Source organism: Pyxicephalus adspersus, chromosome 8 (assembly GCF_032062135.1).
Source record: "Pyxicephalus adspersus chromosome 8, UCB_Pads_2.0, whole genome shotgun sequence".
In the NCBI taxonomy this organism is placed as follows: domain Eukaryota; kingdom Metazoa; phylum Chordata; class Amphibia; order Anura; family Pyxicephalidae; genus Pyxicephalus; species Pyxicephalus adspersus.
The window spans coordinates 45,858,524-45,881,140 of record NC_092865.1 but is presented as its reverse complement, the minus strand read 5'-3'; the positions used below and the strand labels follow the sequence as shown (position 1 = coordinate 45,881,140).

Here is a 22,617-nt window from a genome sequence, read left to right as displayed (position 1 = left end):
AAATGAACATTTTATTTTCAGCTTTTTAATTTGTCCAATTACTTCTGAGCCCCTGAAATAAAGTGATTGTGTAAAAAAAGGCTTTAGTTCCTTAAATTTTTATACAATCATTTTGTTCAACCCACTGAATTAAAGCTGAAAGTCTGCAGTTGAACTGCATCTGAGTTGTTTCATTTAAAAATATTTGTGGTAATGTACATAACCAAATTTATAAAAAAAAAGTTGTCTCTGTCCAAATATTTATGAACCTAACTGTATAACTACCCTCACCATTGAGCAAAGAAAAGCAAGGTGGTTATAAAGGATTGGGGACATCAGATTAGATTTCTGGTCCCTATAAAGGTTTACTGAAAACTAATCAAAATCTCCCCCTGCTGGCTGATAATGAGAACACAAAGTATAATTACACAATGTCATATTTAAGGCAAATAAAAAATAGGCAAAAAATATTTCAAAAATGATTATTTTTAGGAACTGACCATAATAAATAAAGACAATATTTACAAAACAGCCACACATTCCTCAGGAGTAGATCTGTTTTCCTTCTGCTTGTAAACAGTTGGGAACTATTATTATTTTTGCCCTTTTTTGTCAATTGCACATTCCTCTGGCAACAGAAGAGAAGGACGAGGATGAGCAGCCAGACACACAACAAGCTGGGCTCTCGCCTGGTACAGAAATGTACTAAAAATATTCTGTTTGATGAAAATTAGAAATGGGAGGAATGTGGAGGATTGCTAATCTCTGAAAGTGCTAATAGAGTGATGAGCTAAGACCAGACAGTAATAGGTCCAGGGAATCAGGGAAAAGTCCCAAACTGTTCAGAGTATTGAACCCAGAGGATATGGATTAATCGGGGTGCAAATAGCTGGCAGCTGCTCTGCCCCCTTAATCTTCACTACCCCCAGCAGCAATAACTCCCATTTATTCCAGAGGGTAATTGCTGGCAAGCAAGGGGTGAGTAGGCGCTTGTCTCTTGGGATGGCAGGGGTAATAGGGGGTTAATTCAGCCTTCATATCAAAATCTAATGTTTCCATCATTCACTGACCTGGCCAATGATGAAGGAAGTTCACAAAAATACCCTGGTAGGGATGGGCTGGTGATTTCTGCTTTTTTGGAATCAAAATTCTATTTTTGTGAGTAGAGAATTAAAAAAAAATGTTGCCATCCAATGCCCCTGAACATGGTATTGCTGGGTGATGTCATGAGGACCGGTGAAAACATTACCCAATTGACAACATGCAAAAAGAATTTTGTTTTTCAGTATTCTGTTATAAATAAGTTTCACTGCATAAAGGCTGGAAAACACGGATTAGTACATGTTTTTTATTATTATTGCTTCACACTTGGAACATGTTCCCACAATTACCCAACCCTCCCCCCTTCAGGGGGTTTGCAATTAACTCAAAAGGTTAATGGCTTTGTTTTCACAAATCTAAGTAAAATTTGTTATTTTTGCAAAATTGTCTTGAGAATAAATTGCATCCCATGAACCCAGACTGCTCTGAACCCACAGGCACCTGCTGCAGTATTCTTCATTGACAGGCTCCCTTTCCTGCCTACTAAAGAAAAACCTAAAAAATGTTTATCATCATATTTTATCATATTATCATAATGAGCAGCAATGCATTATAAATGCTGTGACCTTGCAGTTTTAGTAGCTCCCCCAATGCACCTAAGGAGCACAATGCAAGAGATGTGCTTTGTAGTCACTGCAATGTACATAAGTGAATCAACTGTGTGATATATTAAAAAAAATAAAAATTAGCATACAGCTCTAGGTGTGACTGGGTGATTATAACATAAATTAAAAATCACCTCCACACCAAACCCCTCTGGATTCTCTTTGATTTCTGCATCCATTGACATTTTGCAAGCATTTCAGTGGTGCAAAAATCAGTACCGGTGCATGAAGACTTTTATTAAAGTTTCTTTAATCCTGTTTTCAGGATTCCCCCACTGATAACAGCTGCAGTGATTGCTATGCCATTAGGACAAATGAAACCGCCTGTGTGTGATGAAGAAAATCCTGAAAACATGGCTTGTTGGGGTTATTTGAGGAGTGCAATGGTGCTGATCTGTGTGGTGAAAAATGCATGTTGGAGTGAATGGCTCTCCCTGCTGATCTGTGTGTGACCAGGAACAGTGGAAAATCTGGTTTTATATGTAATTATTCTTACAAGGTAAGGGGTGTTTTTTTTTTTTTTGCAACCTGGTACGATGACTTTATGTGTTGCAATAGATGAGATGTCATTCATTTGAAATGCAATCCAACTGTACAGTAGTGGTGAATGCATTTACAGTGCACATCATTTATACATTGCACTGTGCTGTGTTGCCAGGGATGCTGCAGGTTGGATTTTTTTTGTGTATTGAGAAAACCATGCAACGATTAAATTAATGTGTGCCCATGCTTGTGCTAAGACATGTGCAAGTATTGGCATCCTTTTAGCCTTCTGGGGTTCATTCCCACCATTGCACTGCACTGGGCTGGGCTGGTTTTGTGATGGGGTAAACTGAGCCTCCACCTTCTTCAAAGCCACAATTATCGGAATGGTCAAGGGGCTGGGATGTTGTGTATTTGGGGGCGCACTTTATATTTGCTTAGTTTCTCTATTTTGTTTTTTTTTTTTTTAACTTTCCCTGGCACTGCATTGAACAAATGCATTCACTATTTCTTTAAAAGTTTCCTAATCAATGTGCATTGGGTTGCCGTTCCAGATTTTTAGCACTGTATTTCACCAAAGATTGTTCTGCTGTAAAATGTTGACTGAGAACTACAAGGGGGCTGATTGGGTACAAAGATGGATGTTGGCTGTGTGAAGGTGAACTCCAGGACTACCCTTGTAGGTTGTGAATTGTGCATCCAGAACAAGCCGGTCACTTTGCTGCCTGCAGTGTTTCCCTATGAAATTAAGATGGGGATGACGGTAATAACCCTGGACCCTGCATGTCCTGACAGCTTGATGCACAGGTCAAACTAAATGTCATCCAGTTGGGTTTGACATCTACTTTAAATTGATTTCTTGATATGAAATCCTTGTCACATTTACAGACTCCTCCTTACTCCGGCTAGCTTGAATTTTTGCTTTTTTTTTTTTTTTTTTTTTTTTTTTATTTAAACCTTTCTTTTTGTGTGCAGGATAAGGCATTCCTCAACAATTTGGTGCTTTACAGCTAGCACCCAAAAGGCGTCTCCATACTTTGCACAGGTGAACGCACAAATGCCTGAACCCAACATAGAGCCTCAGGATGAAGAAGCTCCCCCTGTCCAAGAGCTGACCTCCCCATCCCAACCTTCTTCATCTTCACCTCCTTCCTATGGCAGCCTGCTAGAACAATGCTTGGAAGTTGAATGGCGGCTCCTTAATGAGCAACGCAGATCATGGCGCACCATGAACCGCCAATTCAGGGTGCAAAGGCGCCTTAATATGGCTTTGAAGAGGCGGATAATATTGATGATTAGGCAGCTTCGTTACTACCACCTGAAGTTGAAGCACAATCTTCTTCATGTGCTGCGGGCCTTCTGCCGGCAAAGTCTGCAAATGGAGTGCGAAATAAGCGACACATGTGCCATGGTGGGCCAGATTGTGGCTCTAACGGGGTTGAGAACAGCCTCGGCTGAGTTAAGCGAATCTTCTCAAGGGGCCGAAGTCAGCAATATTGCCACAGGAAAGGTTACTAGCATGCCTGAGGGGCTCTCTTCGAGGACACCAAATGGACCTGTTTAATATTCTCACCCATCCCAGAAAAAAGGGATATTTTTTGTTTTCTGGTGTATATATCCATTCTAGGTTTTTTTTCCCCCAAAAATGATTCAGGGGAATATTTGTATTCTAAGTATTTCCTTAGTAAAACATATTTTCAGTTAAAAAAGTTGTAGTAGAGTGATTTCTAAATATTAAATTATGGGCAAATCAACAAGTGAGGTGGTAATGTGTGATGGGGGTTATAACATATTGCATGATGGGCCAGAGGTCCTTTGGTCCACGAGGCAAATGGTGGATTACCAACAGGGTATTTGGTCAGGAAGAGGTTTAGGAACTCCATGGATTTCAGATTTTGCATGCTTGAATTTCCACAAACTACTCATGACTACTACTAGTCATAGTGGACTCTGCCAGGATGAGTTACTTATTATTGGTGTGTAGGCTGCCACGTTCATCCTTCTTTCCTGAAAATGATCTTTGGCCATATGCATCTGGGAGATCATTCATTTCTAGCAGGTGCAAATGAAGCTGGGAATGCAGGATATCCCTGGCACCAAATGCTCAGCTGCACATTCACAGCTGGGTGAAATTTGACAGCTGGTTGGTGATCAGGCAGGTAAGAATGGTGATTGCAGAAGGGGCATTGGCTGTTCCTTTATTGCAATAACCACCTGTCAGATTGCCAATGGAGTTCATCTTTAACTCGTATAGCTTGTTCTTTGCTCCTGTATATAGCAAACTATTTATTTGCATCCTAGATAGCCAGCATGTTTTTCAGCATTGGGGGTCTTGCAAAGTTTCCTCGTGCTCAATGTTAAAGGGACACGTGTTTCTTCCTTATTTAATCCTTTATTAAGGGGGTGACCTGATGTCTGCCACTTCCCAAGGGGAGAAGTTCAATGATACACAAGTACCCCATACCTATTCCCAAAAAGGGGCTAAAAGTAAGTATACACCAACTCACTGAAATATAAACTTACCAGCTTTAAAAATAGAAGTTGCCATGGTACACCGGGCATCCTATAATATGCTGCTTTCTCACCTTTTAGAGGTAAGCTCTTCGGGGCAGGGTCCTCTCCTCCCGTGTCACTGTCTGTTGTTTGCAAACCCTATTTAAAGTACAGTGCTGCATAATATGTTGGTGCTATATATAAAATACTGTTTATTAATAATAATCATCCAGCAATGTAAATGGCAGACGTTGCAATGATTCATGGCTCGCTAATGTTTGAGCTCCACTCTGTGCTAAATGACCAGGTCACTTTTCTGCAGAAATTTTCCACCCATTATCCAGGACTCCCAGTTATATTTCTGCTGTCTGATATGAAGCACTGATTGTTATCCTCTGTGAGAATGCAGTTCTATCAGGGGATCCCGTTCCAGAAACAACTTCCTGCCAGACAGATTCCAAATAACACATAGACAATGGAAGGATTTCTTAATCCATACAGGAAAAGCAGACTTTTGCATTAAGAGCATCCAGATGTAACAATGCCGGAAAATGTTCTATAAAATAGTTTATGGCTATTCTGTAAAATCAATTAATCTGACATTGAAATGACCGTGGTAATTCCTATTAAAGTGGACCTGTCATCAGACAGAACTGGAAATAAATCTGCTTGCTTCATGATGTCACTGTAACACTTCCAAGTAATTGCTTTTCTCTCCAGAAGGACCGAACCATTTTTGTTCTTCCTGGACTGAGATGCCTATCATTGTTTGTAATTTAACAAATTTGCTGCTAGACCAAAAAAACAGTCTCACACACTCATGTTTTGTTGGACGGCCTTTAGCTTTGATTTCAGCCCACATTCCCAGGGCTATCGATTTGATAGCCTTATGGCACAACATTTATTTCCTTCCATAGTTGAGTCATCATTCCCCCCCAGATCTTGTACTAATGATGGGAAAGTCAGAGCGTTGTATAAAGTCTTCTATAGACTCTCCATGATCGGGTTCAAGTCTGGGCTGTGTGGTGGTCAATCCATGTGTGACAAATGATGTCTCATCTCTCAATTATTCTTTCACAGTGTGAGCCCGAGGAATCCTGGCATTGTTATATTGAAATATGCCAGAGCCATCAGTGGAAAGAGATCCATTATTGAAAAAAACATGGTCATTCTGTTTTTTCAGGGAGTCAGCTGATCCCATTTTATGGGGGACATAGAATCCTGACCCACTCCTGACCAACTGAAGAAATCCCAGATCACTGCCCCCCACAGGCACCCCAGATCATAACACTGCCCGCCACAGGCACCCCAGACTAGAACACAGCCCCCACTGGCACCCAGAATCATAACAGTGGCCAGACAGGCACCCCTGATCATAACATTGCCCCTACAGGCACCTCTGATCATAACACTGTCCCCACAGGCACCCCTGGTCATAACACTACCCCTATAGGCACTCCTGATCATAATAATGCCCCCCACAGGCACCCTGGATCATAGCACTGCTCCCACAGGCTTCCCAGATCATAGCACTGCTTCTACAGGCTTCCCAGATCACAACAGTGCCCCCCACAGGCACCCCAGATCATAACACTGCCCCCACAAGTACCCCAGATCATAACAAATTGCCCCTACAGGTACTCCCAATTATCATACTGCCCCCACAGGAACCCCTGGTTATACCATTTTCCCATCAAGTACTCCTAATCATCATAATTTCCCCACAGGCACCCCAGATCATAACACTGGAACCTCAGATTATACCATTGTCCCCAAGAGTACCCTTGATCATCATACTTCCCCCACAGGAACCTCAGAATATAACGTTGTCCCCAGAAGTATCCCTGACCATAATACTGTCCCCAGAGGCACCCCAGATCATAACAATGGCTCCACAGGCACCCCAAATTGAGGTTTGGAAACCTTTTGCGGGGCAGTGTGTATTTCAACTGAGACTGAGTGAATTCACTTTTATTGCTCCATACAAATTTAATGCTCTCAGCATTTATTTTGAGGAAGTAGCATTGCCTACGACTAAAGCTATATACACACATCCGGTGAAGATAGTAATTATCACAATGATGAATCTAACGTGTACAACAGTAACCTGATGGGGTTTGGGTCACTCGATTTGATAAGGTTCTTCCCAAGTCCTCAACCATCCCAAAGCCCTGGTTGTCACTGAATCGATCAAAGCTGAAATCCCCTTTTTTTTAGAGGAGTTTGCCTGCATTGCAGTTGCTCTGCGTTTTTTAAGACTTCATGCAGAATATTATCGGTCAGCAATCTGCCGCTGAACCAAATCCATAAACCTTAATGGAACTGCTTATAAATACTTTTAGTAACTGTTAACCAGCAGGGTTGGGGTACAACAGCAGGATAGCAAATATCCCAGAATGCATTGTGATTAGGCAAGACCTGCGCATAAAAACGCAACCGCGTACCATAATCGCCAGCTGGTGAATGATGCCAGACACCTGCGGTTTACAATGGGCATAGTTGGCAGAGGTGGGTGTAAACTTATGCCCCGAAACAAGTTGCCTGCATTGTGAATAACATATTATTCATAATAATAAGTAATGATTTTTAAGCTGAATATTGATGATTATTACAATGCCTTTACACAACTGTATTCACCATCAGTGGGATTATTTCCCTGCCTGGCAGTAATCTCACCCCTGTAATGTAGACCTTTGTTTACTGCCTGTGCCTCCTTGACACGTGTACTGAAAAACGCAAAAACAAAAAAACACTAAAAATCATTTCTACCTATAAAATGGTAACGTTTGTGCTCCAACGCACCCTACAGGAATAGCTTGGAGGACAGACAACATCAGGAAACCAGGAACGAGCGGTATGATAAGAGGGTTTCCAAAATCTCCAAATCCCCTTCCAAATATGAGCTGACATTCCAAGAATTTGGCTACTGGAGCTCAGCACATTGTGGAGTTATATAAGAGAATATAACACAGAACAGATCCAGTCTGCAGACTCCGCCGGCAGAAAACCACTCGCAAATAAGAGACAAAGAGCTGCCAGGAGAATATCAGACCCACCGGACATCGCCATGAAGACGCTGATTATCCTGGCTTTTGTTTCCTGTTGGGCTTCGGGGACAGGAAATTAGAGGAGATCTTCCTGCTGGGACAAAGGAACAATAAAACCCTCAAGGACGGTACCAGGGGGTAGATACACAGACCACAAATCTCTGCTCTAGAGTCATTGAGCACAAAGGGACAGAGATCTGCAGCAATCACCATCATCACTGACATAGAAATCAGGGAATATTCTGGGAATAGTGCAGCTTGTTTGCTTCTTTCTTGTCTGTTATGTTTTTGAGATGAGCAGAAATGGGGAAAGAGAGAGGAAAGATAATGTTACAGAAAGGCAGAGACTTCCCTGAGCTCTGCTTCACCTCATGTCTGCCTGTTGCCCCTCTCTACACTTTACATTGTGGTAATGGAGCATTCAGAGGTGCCAAAACAACCCCACCATAATTTAGATTCAGGGCACCCCCTCCCAAACATAATTTGCATACCAGTAAGTACTTAATATACTGAGGCATGAGGATCAGCATGACAGCCAAGCAGCCAGCAATGATGATATAACATACTGAAAAGTTTATTTTTTCTCCTTAGGCCCTGCGGCTCGGAAATCAAGAAAACTGCCCAGCTCTGAAGGTAACACAACTGCCTTCATTCAATTTCAGTGTTCTGGTTAAATCAACAATGAAATATCAAATTTCTTCTTCTAGATGTGAAGGTGCCAAGGAGCTCAGCACACGCCCTTATCAAACGACACAAACGGGCCTATGACTATTATGAGAGGTAATTCCATCATAAAGAACAAAGACAGCCCACTGATATCTATAGCATTATGACTCTGCTCCTTCCTACATAACTCTCCTCTCCTGTAATACTCTGCTCTGCTGGAGGACCCTGCTCCTTCCTCTATAATTCTCCTCTCCTGTAATACTCTGCTCTGCTGGAGGACCCTGCTCCTTCCTCTATAAAATACTCTGCTCTGCTGGAGGACTCTGCTCCTTCCTCTATTACTCTCCTCTCCTGAAATACTTTGATCTGCTGGAGGACTTTGCTCCTTCCTCTATATCTCTCCTCTCCTGTAATACTCTGCCTGGCTGCGGGACTCTGCTCTTTCCATTGACACAAAAAGTTCTAATGTGAGCGTTGCCCTAATGTTATTAGTTGTCCTTGTCCAGATTCTACCCGCGTATAAAGTCTCCGATGGAGGTGAAGCAGGAGCAGTGTGAGAATTATTGGCCATGTGACCAGCTCTCTGAATGGGTCGGCTTTCACCAGGCATACCAGACCTACTTCGGAACCGTATGAAGACAAAGATACCCCGCAGGCAGTGCCAGCCTAGAGCTCCGACCTCTTCTCCATAGACATTTAATCATGGAGGACAGTTTGGCTTTTGCAGCTCTCCCTCCCAAGATTTCTATATCAACTTGAAACCTTCAAAGAAATAATAAAAACTCATGTGAAAGAAAAGAAAAATTACTGATGTGATTGAATCCAGGAAATATCACCAAACAAAATGAAAGGAATTAATTTTTAATCAGTGTATAAATAATTTTGCCAAAGTTCTTAATATATTGTAACATGAGCACACAATTTACTTACTGTTACAACAAATTTACTTGCAATTCACTTTTCATCTGACTTTTCAATTGCTTGCTGTTCCTATTTTCTTGTATGGTCGCCCTCTGGTGGCCATCTTTGTATTGAGCAGTGCAGTCAGCTTCACCTTTGCTGGAATACATAAAGCTACATTCAATAAAGGTTCTATTGGGAGCTAAGCACTCACCTTCTAGTTATTTTTTGGTAAATGGAAACCATTTTAGCCAAGAGTGCTTTACTCTTCCCAAAACACACTAAGTGACCTGGTCACTGAACTGAGATTTCAACTAAACCAATCCCATATATCCAGAGCCTGGACTGGTAATTGCAGCTCCATTACAAAAGAATCGTCCTTTGAGAACTGCAGGATAACCAATTGCAGGGTGTGCAAACCTCCTGACACCCCTTTGACGATCGTCCATCGTCCTAGAGATGGACCCTCAGGGGTCAAGGTTAAGGTGGAACCAAACATTTGGCACCAGGCAGGTGATGTCCCCTCTGTAAGCATTCTTACATTCCTGATGGATGAATCCTTTTGGTTGCCAGAATACCTGGCCCACCATGGCTTCCCCTGCAGGGACTAGTTTAACTCCCACCAGTGTGCAGGAGCTATGCCACTCCAGCCAATCAAAGTAGATGAATATCAGAATGCGGATAAGAAAAAAGATGGCGGCACTTGCAACAGAACAGGGACAGGTGAGTATCCCCAGGGTTTAGTCCCAACTGTTCACCCCTATTATTGTTATTATTGTTATTATTATTAATATTAATAAACAGGATTTATATAGCAGCAACATATCACGCATTGCACAGGTAGAATGCCACCACATGCTCAGACAGAAGCAGGAACCATTACTCCGGACAACCACGGTTCTGATTCTGCTCTTTTAGCCCCGTCTGGGTTGCCTGTACAAAGTCCAGTTGTTATTCAGGGTCAATGGGATTTGTAAAGCCCTCAGTCATTAGTTGGCCTTAGCAACCAAAAGGTTTTGTGAAAGCTCCTCTGATTGGCTGACACAGCTTTGTCTACGTCAATACACAGAGGCGGGACTGATAGGACTGTCCAATGACAGCAAGGTGCAGGAGGTATATATTCACATGGATTATGATTCTTGGTGGACACACCTAGGATGCTCTTATTATAGTCATCATTCTCCAGGTTCAGGTTTTATGAAACCATATTTTAGCTCAAACTATGGAGTCCAACAAGACCAAACTAGGCATCTCTGGGACTTATGGTTCATCAGATAAAGAGGGGTTCTGGGCTTTCCGGAGGCCTAGAAGAATTGTTTGTGTTGTCAGAATGATTGTTAGGAGGATCCGGCTATGATGTGCAATCTATGACTTTGTATGGAGCTGTGTGATGGGAATATGAGGAATATTAGGTGTGTCCTGGGGGCATAGAATCCCTACTATGACCACTTTGGGGATAAAGAATTTCCACTATTACCACACCAGGTGACACAGAATGCCCACTATTACCACACTGGGGATACAAAATGCTCCATTATTACCACATGTGGGTACACAGAATTTCCACTATACCACACCGGGGGGTGTAGGATATCCACTATTAATGGAGGGTTAAAGAGTCTTCACTTTTTTTTAACACGGGGACACAAAATCTCCACTATTACAACACATGAGGACAAAGAATACCCAATATTACCACACCTAGAAACATCAAATCCTCACTATTACCACACCGCGGGTAAAAAATCGCCTCTATTACCACACCTCGGGACAAACAATCTCCATTTTGCCACATGTTTCGTATGGTAGCCACTCTGAACTGTTGTGATGTGTGTGATGGTGGATTATCTGAAGGAGAGATAAAGAATAATTTATGTTCTTGTGTCCATACTTTTAGATTTAGGCCCTAAAGAGGAACTCCAGCCTCCATTGTTGTATCATTAAGGGGAATTCTGACATTGATACTCTCGCCAATACCCCTCCCCCCCCCTCCTCCTCCACCTCTGCCGGCTGTCCAAGGCTTCTATGAAATTATTTACAAAATAACTTCACTTATTGATACATTGGGTTGTATCAAAGTCTTCTTCAATGGGCTCAACATAGCCTAAAAACAATCAACAGAATCATTTGCGTCAGAACCTAAATTGGAGCACCAAAATGGCAGCTGTATGTTGGGAGGACAAAGATGGCCGGAGACATAAAAAGTACGGTAGTCTCTTACGAGACGCCAATTTCCTGAAGCCCTTCCTAGGCGGCTTAGTCGTGTATCGCGACCTCTAGTGGATAGAGCGATGTGAGTGTGGAGAAGCTCCGACGCCGGAAGTAGTTTGCTGGTTGCCCGGAAGCGGAAGTGTTCAGAGTGGTGTGCAGTGTTGATGGTGGAGAGAGCGGGGAAAAGAAGTCAGAGGTAGCCTGAAAGGTGAGAAGGAATGGCGCTGTGTGTAACACGCTAAGAGGTGGGGTAGGTGCTGTTGTCCCAGAATTCAGTGCCAGTTTTCTGTTGTGGAAGGACTATAGCACCCAGCCCCCTATCCGCTTTGTTGGGGTAGCTGCACATCTCAGCATGCTGTTCAGTGTGGGTCTCTCTCTCTGTGCTGGGGGCTACAAGGCTCCACATGCATTGCAAGAGCTTTGGCTTCTGTTCTGGGGGGAACTACGAGCCCCAGCAGACTGTGATAGCTGAGATGGGGGTGGGGGGTTCTCACCCATCATAGGGCATATGGGGTGCATTAAAGCACTGACAGGTTCTCTTGAACAAAAAAGCACCATAGCCTGCAGCAACGGAGAGGTTTGTGCTGTGGATTGGATGAATTGCATACAATTTTAGTAGTTGTTACTTCTGTTTTGGAAAGAACTACAAGCCCCAGCAGACTGACAGCTTGTAAGGGCAGTCCCTTGTGAGAGGTAGGTTATCACCTCTGGCCTCCAGTCACTTTCATTATAAGATATTGTATATCACACTGCATAAGTATGATTATAAATGACTGATTATCTCACCTGCAATTTTTTAGGTTGGTGACAGGCCCTCTTTAAAGAGCTCCAGGTGCTGTTGCCATATCTTAGTTGTATCTATTTGCCATGTGCTATCATTCTGGCTGGCACTAAGTTTTTGATCTGCAATAATGACTGGTCACTGGTGCTTTTTCTCCTGGTGCAGGGTGACTAGTCTTGTCTAGGCCCCTCTCATAGCTCTGGTATCATAGCACGGACTATACACAGCCCAATGATAACACCACTAGTACAATTCTAAGGTAACATCTGGGTTTTTCCAAGGCATCAAGTGCTCACAAGATAGATTTTGGGTGCTATTAAGGATGTATTGTTCAGCTGTAAAATTCAGGAATTTGTGTTAGCAATTAAAACCCTCAACACTATGATTTCATCCCTATGGTTCCCTCTTACACTATGATTTCATCTTAACACTTTTCTAATTGTTCCCTTTTTATATTTCAGGTTACCCTTTTTTTTAGTGGGGAGGTGGACGTAAGAAAACTTCGTAAACATGGGGCGAAGATCCACATCTTCCACCAAGAGTGGGAAGTTCATGAACCCCACGGACCAAGCTCGTGAGTATCATACAATGGGACATCTAAACATTGCAACATTTTCTTCTAAAATTAACTTCCCATCTCCATGTTACTGATTGTCAGCCACTTCCCATCTGTATGCACTCACTCAGCATCAGATTTGTTTCATTGCTCTGGATTAGATTCCCAATAGCAGTAGTGGTGGGCATTACCTGGGCAGTGTGGGTTGGCATCACTAGGGACGCATGTGAAGGCAGACAGAGCAGAGTGTTGTCACCCTCCAATAAGAAGTACCTAAACAAGGACCATCATGGCAGGATCACCAGGGATAAATATTTTTTTCAAAGTTTTACATTAACATGACATGTTCAGAATTAGATCAGTTGTAGCCAAATCTGCTTTCAGTCATTTTAAAGGAGTTAGGAAGATTTTTTTCTGGCTTGTATCTGACTGCTCTGTACTGGTCTCTGCAGGAAAGGAGGCGAGGAAGAGGGAGCTGAAGAAGGTGAGAATCATTTCAATGTCCTCTGTGGTTGTTCTCTAATATTCTGTGTTCTGCTGTCTGAAGAAAGCAAACTATTTGTTATTATTTATTAGTATTTATAGACTGCCAACATATTGCGCAGCGCTGTACATTAAGTAGGGGTTGCAAATGACAGACTGATACAAACAGTGACACAGGAGGAGGAAAGGATCCTGTCCAAAAGAGATTACAATCTAGGAGGAGGGGAAAGCAGCACACAATAGGAGCAGAGATATGTAGTGATGGTTTAGGAGACAGAAAAAGATGTGTAGACCATTCCAGAGAGTTGGGGCAGCTCTAGAGAAGTCTTGGAGCCGTGCGTGTGATCATGGTATGAGTGAGGAAGTTATTATTAGGTCATTGGAGGTGCAAAGAGAGCGGCTAGGGGAGTATTTTTTCTATCAGGGCTGAAAGGTAAGTAGGGCAAGAACTCTGGAGGGATTTGAAAGCAAAGCACAGGAGCTTGAAATTGGTTTATAAGGTGAAATGGAAGCCAATGAAGAGAACTACAAAAGGAGGCAGCAGAACAGGAGCGGTGGGAAGGATGAATGAGTCTGGCTGCATCATTCATAATAAATTGTAGAGGAGAGAGTTGGGTTAGTGGAATGTTACAGTAGTCCAGACGAGCGATAAGAGCGTGTACAAGGAGTTTGGTGGTCCCAGGGGGACAGGTAGGGGTGGATTTTGTAGATGTTGTGCAGGTGAAAGTGACAGGACCTGGAAATGTTCTGAAAATGAGGGGTGAATGAGAGGGCAGAAGGTGATGCCAAGACCTGAGGGGAGGGCCCAATAACAGTGTTATTAACAGTTAGGAATATGTCAGGGAGAGATTTGGAATTTGAGGGGGGAAGATATTAAGTTCAGTTTTGTCCAGGTTGAGTTTCAGAAATCTGTCAGACATCCATGATGAGATGGCTGACAGGCAGCATGAAACCTTATCCAGGACTGCGGGAGACAAGGTGGACAGATAGATATGAGTGTCATCAGCACCATTTATGCGGTTTCAGGACGTGTCATACATGCTTATATTTAAAATATTTTTAAAATTACATTTCTTTAATTGGAATGTGAATTACCCTGACCTCATCCCTGTTAGAGGTTGGCGCCTGGGCTGTCTTGTTGACCAATTTCAATTTTGTTTTCTAGAACAAAAAGCAGCGAATGATGGTGAGGGCAGCAGTGCTGAAGATGAAAGATCCCAAACAAATCATCCGCGATATGGAGAAACTTGATGAGATGGGTGAGTGGACGGAGCTTGGACCTTCTTTGCATAGACCCATAGTCTTGTAGCAGATTTAATTTTCTATGTGTCTTGTTCTGGCTATGTCACTTGAGACTGCACTGCACAGGCAGATCCAGTGACGCAGGCTGCTATAAATGGGGGGGGGGGGAGTGCCAATCTTACTGCACATGTTTTCTAAATAATTAGAAAAAGATACAGTTTGTAATATACACACAACGTGCTGCCACAACTTCTTTACTGGTAAAGTTGTAACCTGTAGAAAAGAACACAGTAGCGTCTGTACTCTATCCCCAGGCTGCTGATTGGACAAAGAAAGAGCAGCAGCAAACTGATAAGGTCATCTATTTGTCATCTTCACATATCAATATGTTCCTTGTCCGTATGTTTGCATGCAGTGCACTAGATTGGTTCCCTGCACCCCCCCCCCCCCCCCGGCCCCACCTTCTAGTCTAAGGCTACGAACACACCTGCAATCATTGTCGTTGGAAAGGATCTTTCACAATCCTTACTAATGACTGCAGGATGCATGAACAAGTGCTGTACCGTTCTGCTCTATGAAGAAGAGAGGGGGAGAACGACTAAGTGGCATCCCGCTACGCTCGCTCTCCCTTCACTTCCATTAGGATTGTTCATCGTCCATGGATACACCAGGACGCTCCTTCGGCCGATGGATGACGGGCGCTGCACACACCAGATTCTTGTCCGATATCGACCCAGATGCGATTATCAGACGAGAACCATTGCATTTGTGTACGTAGCCTAAGTGTTGCTTGCTATACAGGGATTACAAGAGACTCATAGGATGTCAATTTGAAGTACTTACACAGCTTGTATGTTATCACATTTCATTATCTAATATTGAATTAACAGCGTTATTTTTGTCTTTATACTTTTCTGGAATTTAGCTTTAATCCTTGGTAATATTGGGAAATTGTTGGAATTTTTTATCTCTTCCATTACAGATTGTGTAATTTATAAATCTGTATTACATCTGGCACAAACTATGAAGATATATCCTGCAGCCACTACCGAATTATTTTTGTATCATGGATACGGCTTTACAATCATTTCATGTTCTTCTTTTGTAGAATTTACATTGAATGTCATTATAGCGGTGTGTAGACTGAAATCTATAAACTTGATATTTCTGCAGAGTTTAACCCTGTCCAGCAGCCACAGCTCAATGAGAAAGTGCTGAAGGATAAGCGGAAGAATCTGAGGGAGACCTTTGAGCGCATCCTGCGTCTGTACGAAAAGGAAAACCCAGAGACGTACAAGGATCTGCGCAAGATAGAGCTGGACTACGAACACAAAAGGTCACAGCTTAGCCAGTACTTTGATGCTGTAAAGGTAAGACCAGGCAGAATTGCAGCCACTCAGCTTCATATGTCAGCATTCTCCCCTGTGGGGGGGGGGTAAGAAGTTGTAGGGTGGGTGGCAGCTCCTTTATTGTAACCCAAATTTTCAGTAAGCAGCTATAAACAGCCGGGGGGTTACTGAAAAGTAACTGTATACATAGAAGATATTGCTATGGTTTGCCTCCATCACATCTGTGCTTTATTGCTGCGTAAAATTTATCTGCACTTTGGAGTTCAGGCGACCTTTGCCACATACTGCCTCCCTGTTTTAAGCCCATCCAGTTAGGGTCTTCCCTCAGCTCATACACTTCCAGAGTAGCTGTTTCAATTTAAGTCTGATTTTTTTTTCTAATGGAAAACCTTCAAATCAGTTTAAAGACAAATTGCTGTGGCAGAGTTGTTCAATGCAGTGTTCGTTCTAGAAATTTTTTTGAAGTTGGGTGGGACGAAGTAGCAGGTGAATGGCAACCTTTGTATTGTGCAGGGCAGTTCACTCGGCTAAAAGGGGCTGGGGAGAACACTGTAATGATTTGTGACTTCTAAAGAAATATTTATTTATTGCTGCACTTCATTGGCTTACCAGTAATCTGATTTATTTTTTTTCATAATCATCATCTGTTTTTCTGCACAGAATGCTCAACATGTGGAGGTGGAGAGTATTCCTCTGCCAGACCTTCCTCACGCCCCATCTAACATTCTCATTCAAGACATTCCTCTGCCTGGGGCTCAGCCACCCTCCATTCTTAAGAAGACCTCAGCTTATGGGTAAGTTGGGACTTTTGTCCCTGGTAGCAGGCTGTGCTTGTGAACTGATGCTGGTTGAAACCAAACCTGATACCTGAGTCGACATTAAAAACTTTCCTGTTTTAGTGGTGACAGCTGGTCATCCCTTCCTTATAGAATCCCAAAAATGATAACATCGCCCCCCCGCCACACACACACATTATCCTAAGAACATACCAAGCTCGGTGCCTCTTGGGTTAGCACTCCCAGGTTTAAATCTCGGCCAGGAGACTATCTGCATGGTGTTTGAAGGGTCTCGCCATATTTGTGTCGGTCCCTCCCGGTACTCTGGTTTTCTTCTAAATTCCAAAAACATGCAGTTAGGGTAGTTGGTTTACCCCCTAAATTGACTTTAGACTGGATTAAAAGACATATGACATTAGATTGTGAGCCCCCTTGAGGGACAGTTAGTGACATGACTATGGACTTTGTAAAGAGCTGTGTAATATGTCAGCACTATACAAATACTGGATGATAAAATCATACTTATCTGTTATAAAATTAAAAGTTAAACTTTTTTATTTTCAGACCTCAGGGACGTGCTGTATCAGTGACCTATCCACCAGGCCACGGCGTTCCTCGCTTACCACCCGGCAAGAAACCGCCTGGGCCACCCCCAGGTCCCCCACCGCCCCAAGTTCTACAAATGTATGGTCGTAAAGTTGGCTTTGCTTTGGATAACATTATAAGGAAGAAAGATGATGACATGAGATACAGCCCCGATGGAGGTGAGGAGAGCAAGTATATTATTTGCCAATAAAAATGTTCGTTCGGCAGAATCTTGCAGTCTTTTTCTGAGCTTCCGTTGTTGAAAGGGAAATGATTTGACATTTTCTAATTTTGTTATACACATCGGTTTACTACCCTGTTGATAGGTGGCCCAACTTTTCAGTAAACACTCAAAAACAGCCGGGTGGTTGCTGAAAAGTACCGGGTGGTGAGCCCAGCTATAAGGGGCTGAGGAGGAAACTGGATAAAAAATATAAATAATTTTTAATATTCCTTTACTTACCGCTTTATTAGCTGCAAATAGCAGTTTTAAAATACGGATATCCAAAAAGGCAATTAACCTGTATGTTAGCCTTGGTAGCTTGTTTTTAGGATGCAATGTGTTTCAAATAGACTGTGTTTGGGCCCATTGAAGAAGACTTTGCTGCAACCCAATGTATCAATCAGTGAAGTTATTCTGTAATTATTTCATTGGACGGCCAGTGGAGGGGGGTGGAGGTTATGGCGAGTGTATCATATGTCAGAATTTCCCTTCATGATACAACAATGGAGGCTGGATTTTTTTTAGGTGACTTCATAATATAAAGTTTGGGTACTTTAAAAAAAAAAAAAAAAAATCATTTCTTAAGCAGTATTTTTCTGTAGTTGTGAATTTATTTTCTTGGCCACGCTACACCTTGTAATTGTTTCTTGCAGGTGACAGAGGTCACCACGATGTCTCTAGTTCCAGCGAGGACGAAGGGCACCCCAATGACATGGAGCAGGATAAGGAGGAGGAAGGGAGCAGCGATGAAGACAGTGACAGCATTCAGTCAGACGGCCGGGACACTGACGAAGGCGAGTATGCACAGCGGGATGAGGAGAGAAAAGGTCACCTTGAAAAGAAAGGAGGTGAGAGGACAAAGAATCCTTTAATGTTCTATAAAGATATCAAAGTGTCTGTAGTTTCAGCGTTGTCTTCATTTCCTCAGGGCATAGCGTTCGCTTTGCTGACGCTTCAGAAAAAACCCATAAGAAGAAGAAAAAGAAGCCTGTGAAGGACATTACACCTCTTCAAGCTATGATGTTGCGCATGGCAGGTAGGTCACCCTTATCTTTCTTTTTGGTTCCAGTTATGAACATGAGAATTGTTGGTTATCTGTGCAGCAAAAAACAAATAGTGTTAAGTTCTATCCCATTTCTCCTAATGTTAAATAGGTATAGTAGTTCAAAGTAAAGGTAATCTGCTAGCCCTTTCATTAGCGAAAAAATGGACAAACAGAAAAAAAGAAGACTTTTAGGCATAAAACCAATATATTTTGTCAAACTACCGGTTCACACAGTAAACCGAATGTATACATACATAAAAGGGGTAACAACAAGTATAACATGTAAACCTTAATTTTGGCCTGATAATAGGCACTACACCACACTACCCACTACACGGAGTACTATTGAAAAGTGTTAACCGTCGAGATAACGTTCCCACATTTGCAGCAGACAGTTCCAGAATATGAGTAAATAATCACAGTCGCTTAGGGTCCCGACGCATAGGCTTCTTCAGGGGGTAGTAATGACATGCAATGTGATAGCTAAATTAATAGGAACCAACCAACTCTGAGTATTCACAGTTTAGCTTACTACAATTTAAAAAAAATTAAGAATAGTTTATGATTGGAATGATAAATTGTTGAACAATAAAGTATTAGGACATTGGTAAGGCATGAAGGCTTTTTATTTTTATTTTGGTTTATACTGGTTTCAGTTGTAAACACAAAGGAGTATTTAAATAGTATATATTAGCGAGAAGGGTAGAGAGGGTAGAAGAAAATTTTTTGGAGAAATAAACTTACCAAACCATATCTGTGCAGCAAACAAAAATTGTACAATATGCTTTAGAGCTAGAATTTGATATGAACAAAAAAAAAAAAAAACTGTCCGTACATTTAGTAGAACTTTTTACTGTGCCGATCATCTCATGGGCTGGGTGGTCGCACTTGGTCAAAACTGTGTCACATGCGTTGATGGGTAACATTTGGGCAACTCAAAGAACTAATCTTATTCCCTGAATCTTCAGGTCAGGAGGTGACTGAGGAAGATGATGAACATGAAGCTGAAGACTATTCATCTCCCTCATCTTCTGAGGACGAGTCAGAACCAGAAAATGATCAGCGGACTGAAGAGTTGAAAGGGGAGAGAGCAGAATCCGGCTCCACCTCCACACAGGTGTCAGCGCCACCGCCTGTTACTGTCCCACCCCCACCGCTGCAGATGCCACCATCCATGATGACCGGACCCCCTCCTCTTGGTCCACCTCCTGTTCCTCCACTTCGGCCTCCTGGACCGCCTACAGGATTGCCTCCTGGACCCCCTCCAGGTAATACCCAAATTAAAGTATTTTAACAGGTCATAATCTCATCTTTTAAAAAAGTGCCTGTGCTACATTCATTTGAATGTAAGACTGAAGGAGGACAATAGTGATTGAGGCAAGTGCCATGCTCGTAAGGCCTAACAATTAGATGTAGGATGTTAAACTGACATTCCGGGTCTTCGATCCTCATTCCAAACTCCCTCCTAATTTCTATGTAGTGGCCATATAAAAATGGGGAGGGGGGTTACCTATCAATACGGGAACATTGTCACCTTTTCAAATAAAATGTGTGTAATTAATGTAAAAAGCCTCCCTTTACCTCCATCTCTCTTAACTTATGCTGTGGTGTCGGCACTCTGGTAAAGTGGTGTGTTTGAAGTATAGCTTTTCTGAACTTTTGTTTATATATTATTTTGTCACTCTCCTTTTTGTAATAAACCCTAATTCTTGCAGTTGATTTTTTGTTTGAATTTTTCCAATTTAACACCATGTCTGTTTTTAGGAGCACCTCCATTCCTGAGACCACCCGGTCTTCGTGGCCCGCCCCCGCGTCTGTTACCACCAGGACCTCCACCTGGCCGACCTCCTGGCCCTCCCCCAGGACCACCTCCAGGCTTACCGCCAGGTCCTCCTCCCCGCGGACCACCACCGCGCCTGCCTCCACCAGCACCTCCAGGTAACTGCAGTTTTTTTAGGAACATTTTTTTCAAGAATTCCATCAAGTCAACTGCTTATCTGTGTCTGTAGAAATAGGCTGCAGCCTGAGTGGGGAGTAGATGCAGTAAATCACCTGTCATTATTTACAGCTTTCTGGACTACTGCCATGTGCAAAAAAATTAAGTTTTATAACCAAAAGTGCTTTTATACGATTTAAAGCTTAGCTTCTAGTAGATATAGACACAAACTAATGCAGCTCTGCATTCCTGAATATATCATTAAATGTAATTTGTTTTGCCAGCAAGGAGTATACAGATAGAATGGGAGGGCGAGCAGAAGTGAATTCATCATTATGCTGCTTCTCCATTTAATAACCAGTTCCAGGCTAGGGGAGAGACAAGACTTGAATCTCTTGCTTACCTGCAGAAGAGAAAATGTCGGGTATCTTCACTTCTTTAGGGCTGTGCAAATCTCAGGACAGGACCGCAACTTGAAAGTGTATTCATAGTTTTGTGATCAAGCAAAAAAAAAGTCCTACAAAGCATGTCCAATGTGCCTAATGTAATCTCGTCAGTACAGAATGCACTATTATCTGCATTCACCATGAAATGCTAAATACCAAGTTTATAGCATGTGCTGGTTAGAAATTGCCAAAGGTTTGAACTTGAGTTGCGCCTAATGAACAACTTGCAACTTGACCTCGGGGTTTTGCCTAGCGACTTGCAACTCGACTTGTGACTTGCTTTCTTTGCCAACAGCTGAAGTGGACGGGGAGGGAGGCAGTGAGGCTTCTGTAACACCGCCGTCCATCCCGCCTTCCTTGCATTCTAAGTCCATGGCTTTCTGCTTTGACAGCTGAAGGGAGCGGAGGGGAAGGCGGTGTCGCATAAGCCTCACTGCCTTCCTCCCTTCCCCCTTCAGCTGTCAGAGGAGAAAGCCGTGGACATAGAATGTGATCCTGTGCTCATGAACAGGATCAGAGATCTGTTTCTGTATGGGGACAAATGAGGATAAATGAAGTGACTTGACTTGAAATTCGACTTGGACTTAAAGGGTGACAATTTAGTCCAACCTCTGGAAATTGCCCAGAAGCCACTTCAGTCAACATACAATATCAGGTTTGCATTTAGATGGCAGCCAGATCCCCCAACCCACCTGATAATATACAGATTTTACATCTAACATGGAAGTGATTGAAATTGGGAATACCAGCTTTAGATTAAAAAAAGGGGATAAGGGTCTCTGCTAAGCAAACATGGTGCTTGTGTAGGTTCCACTGATGGCATTAAGTATTTATTTACAGCAACAGTAAAAACACAATGTGTGCACCTCAGGACCATCATCACTGAGCCTGCTTCTGCTTTCACCTTTATCAATGATTTTTTTCACTCTTTTTATTCGTTCTTTTGTTCCTGCAGGCATGCCCCCTCCTCCTCGGCCCATGATGCGTCCCCCTATGGTTCCTCCTCCTGGCACTGCTCCCCCTGGCATCTACCCTCCAACCCCGCTGGCAAATCCTGGTGTCCTGAGTGCCCCTCCCAGCTTGATTCAAAGACCCAAATCAGACGAAAGTGGGGCCACTATTGAGAAGAAGGCCACCGCCACCATTAGCGCCAAACCCCAGATCACCAACCCCAAAGCCGAGGTCACACGGTTTGTGCCCACAGCCCTTCGTGTTCGCAGGGAAAACAGGCCCACTACAGCTGCTCAGGCCCTGAGGAAACCAGAGGAGGAGTTACCGCGGCCGGTTGCTAAACCGGGACCGAAGGTTGGAACACCAATGCCGGTGCAAACCAAGGACGATATGTACGAAGCATTTATGAAAGAGATGGAAGGGCTTCTGTAAAAATCTGTCCACTGTGCCCAAATGTACTTTTATTTAGAGGTTTCGTCTACATTTGATGCAACATCAATTCCGAAGAGGTGACACTTGTGAGCGTCTGTCTGCAGGCCGGGAGTGCTGACGTAGAGAATATTTCTATTTTGTCCTGACTGCTGTGACTCCATTTTGTGTCCGGCCTGGAAATGATTTGAGTCCATTTCAAGTTTTTTCTTTTTAACACCCTGTTAGTATTAAATTTGTGTGGCAAAAAGAATTAATGATGGTTACCGTGGTTTTCTTCCGTTTTGTGACCTTTGAGTCCATTCTTTTCAAGTAAATCTGTACAATGTA

General features: G+C 42.8%; 2 protein-coding genes across 2 annotated transcripts; both read left to right on the top strand.

The window, feature by feature from the left end:
• Positions 1-8,299: 8,299 nt before the first annotated feature.
• On the top strand, positions 8,300-9,480 carry LOC140336945 (osteocalcin-like; the record flags this gene model as incomplete). The annotated part of the gene is given in 3 exon segments (XM_072420406.1): positions 8,300-8,341; positions 8,416-8,488; positions 8,881-9,480. Coding segments are annotated over 3 exon segments (245 nt in total), but the record flags the coding sequence as incomplete, so codon positions are not given.
• A 2,069-nt stretch (positions 9,481-11,549) lies between these two features.
• On the top strand, positions 11,550-22,540 carry WBP11 (WW domain binding protein 11). Its single transcript, XM_072420402.1, has 12 exons — positions 11,550-11,693; positions 12,728-12,840; positions 13,275-13,306; positions 14,471-14,564; positions 15,721-15,917; positions 16,557-16,690; positions 17,237-17,436; positions 18,134-18,328; positions 18,409-18,516; positions 19,494-19,793; positions 20,290-20,463; positions 21,863-22,540. Exons 2-12 carry the CDS (start codon positions 12,777-12,779, stop codon positions 22,288-22,290), a joined length of 1,926 nt encoding a protein of 641 aa, XP_072276503.1. The 5' UTR covers positions 11,550-11,693; positions 12,728-12,776; the 3' UTR covers positions 22,291-22,540.
• The last annotated feature ends 77 nt before the right edge of the window (positions 22,541-22,617 follow it).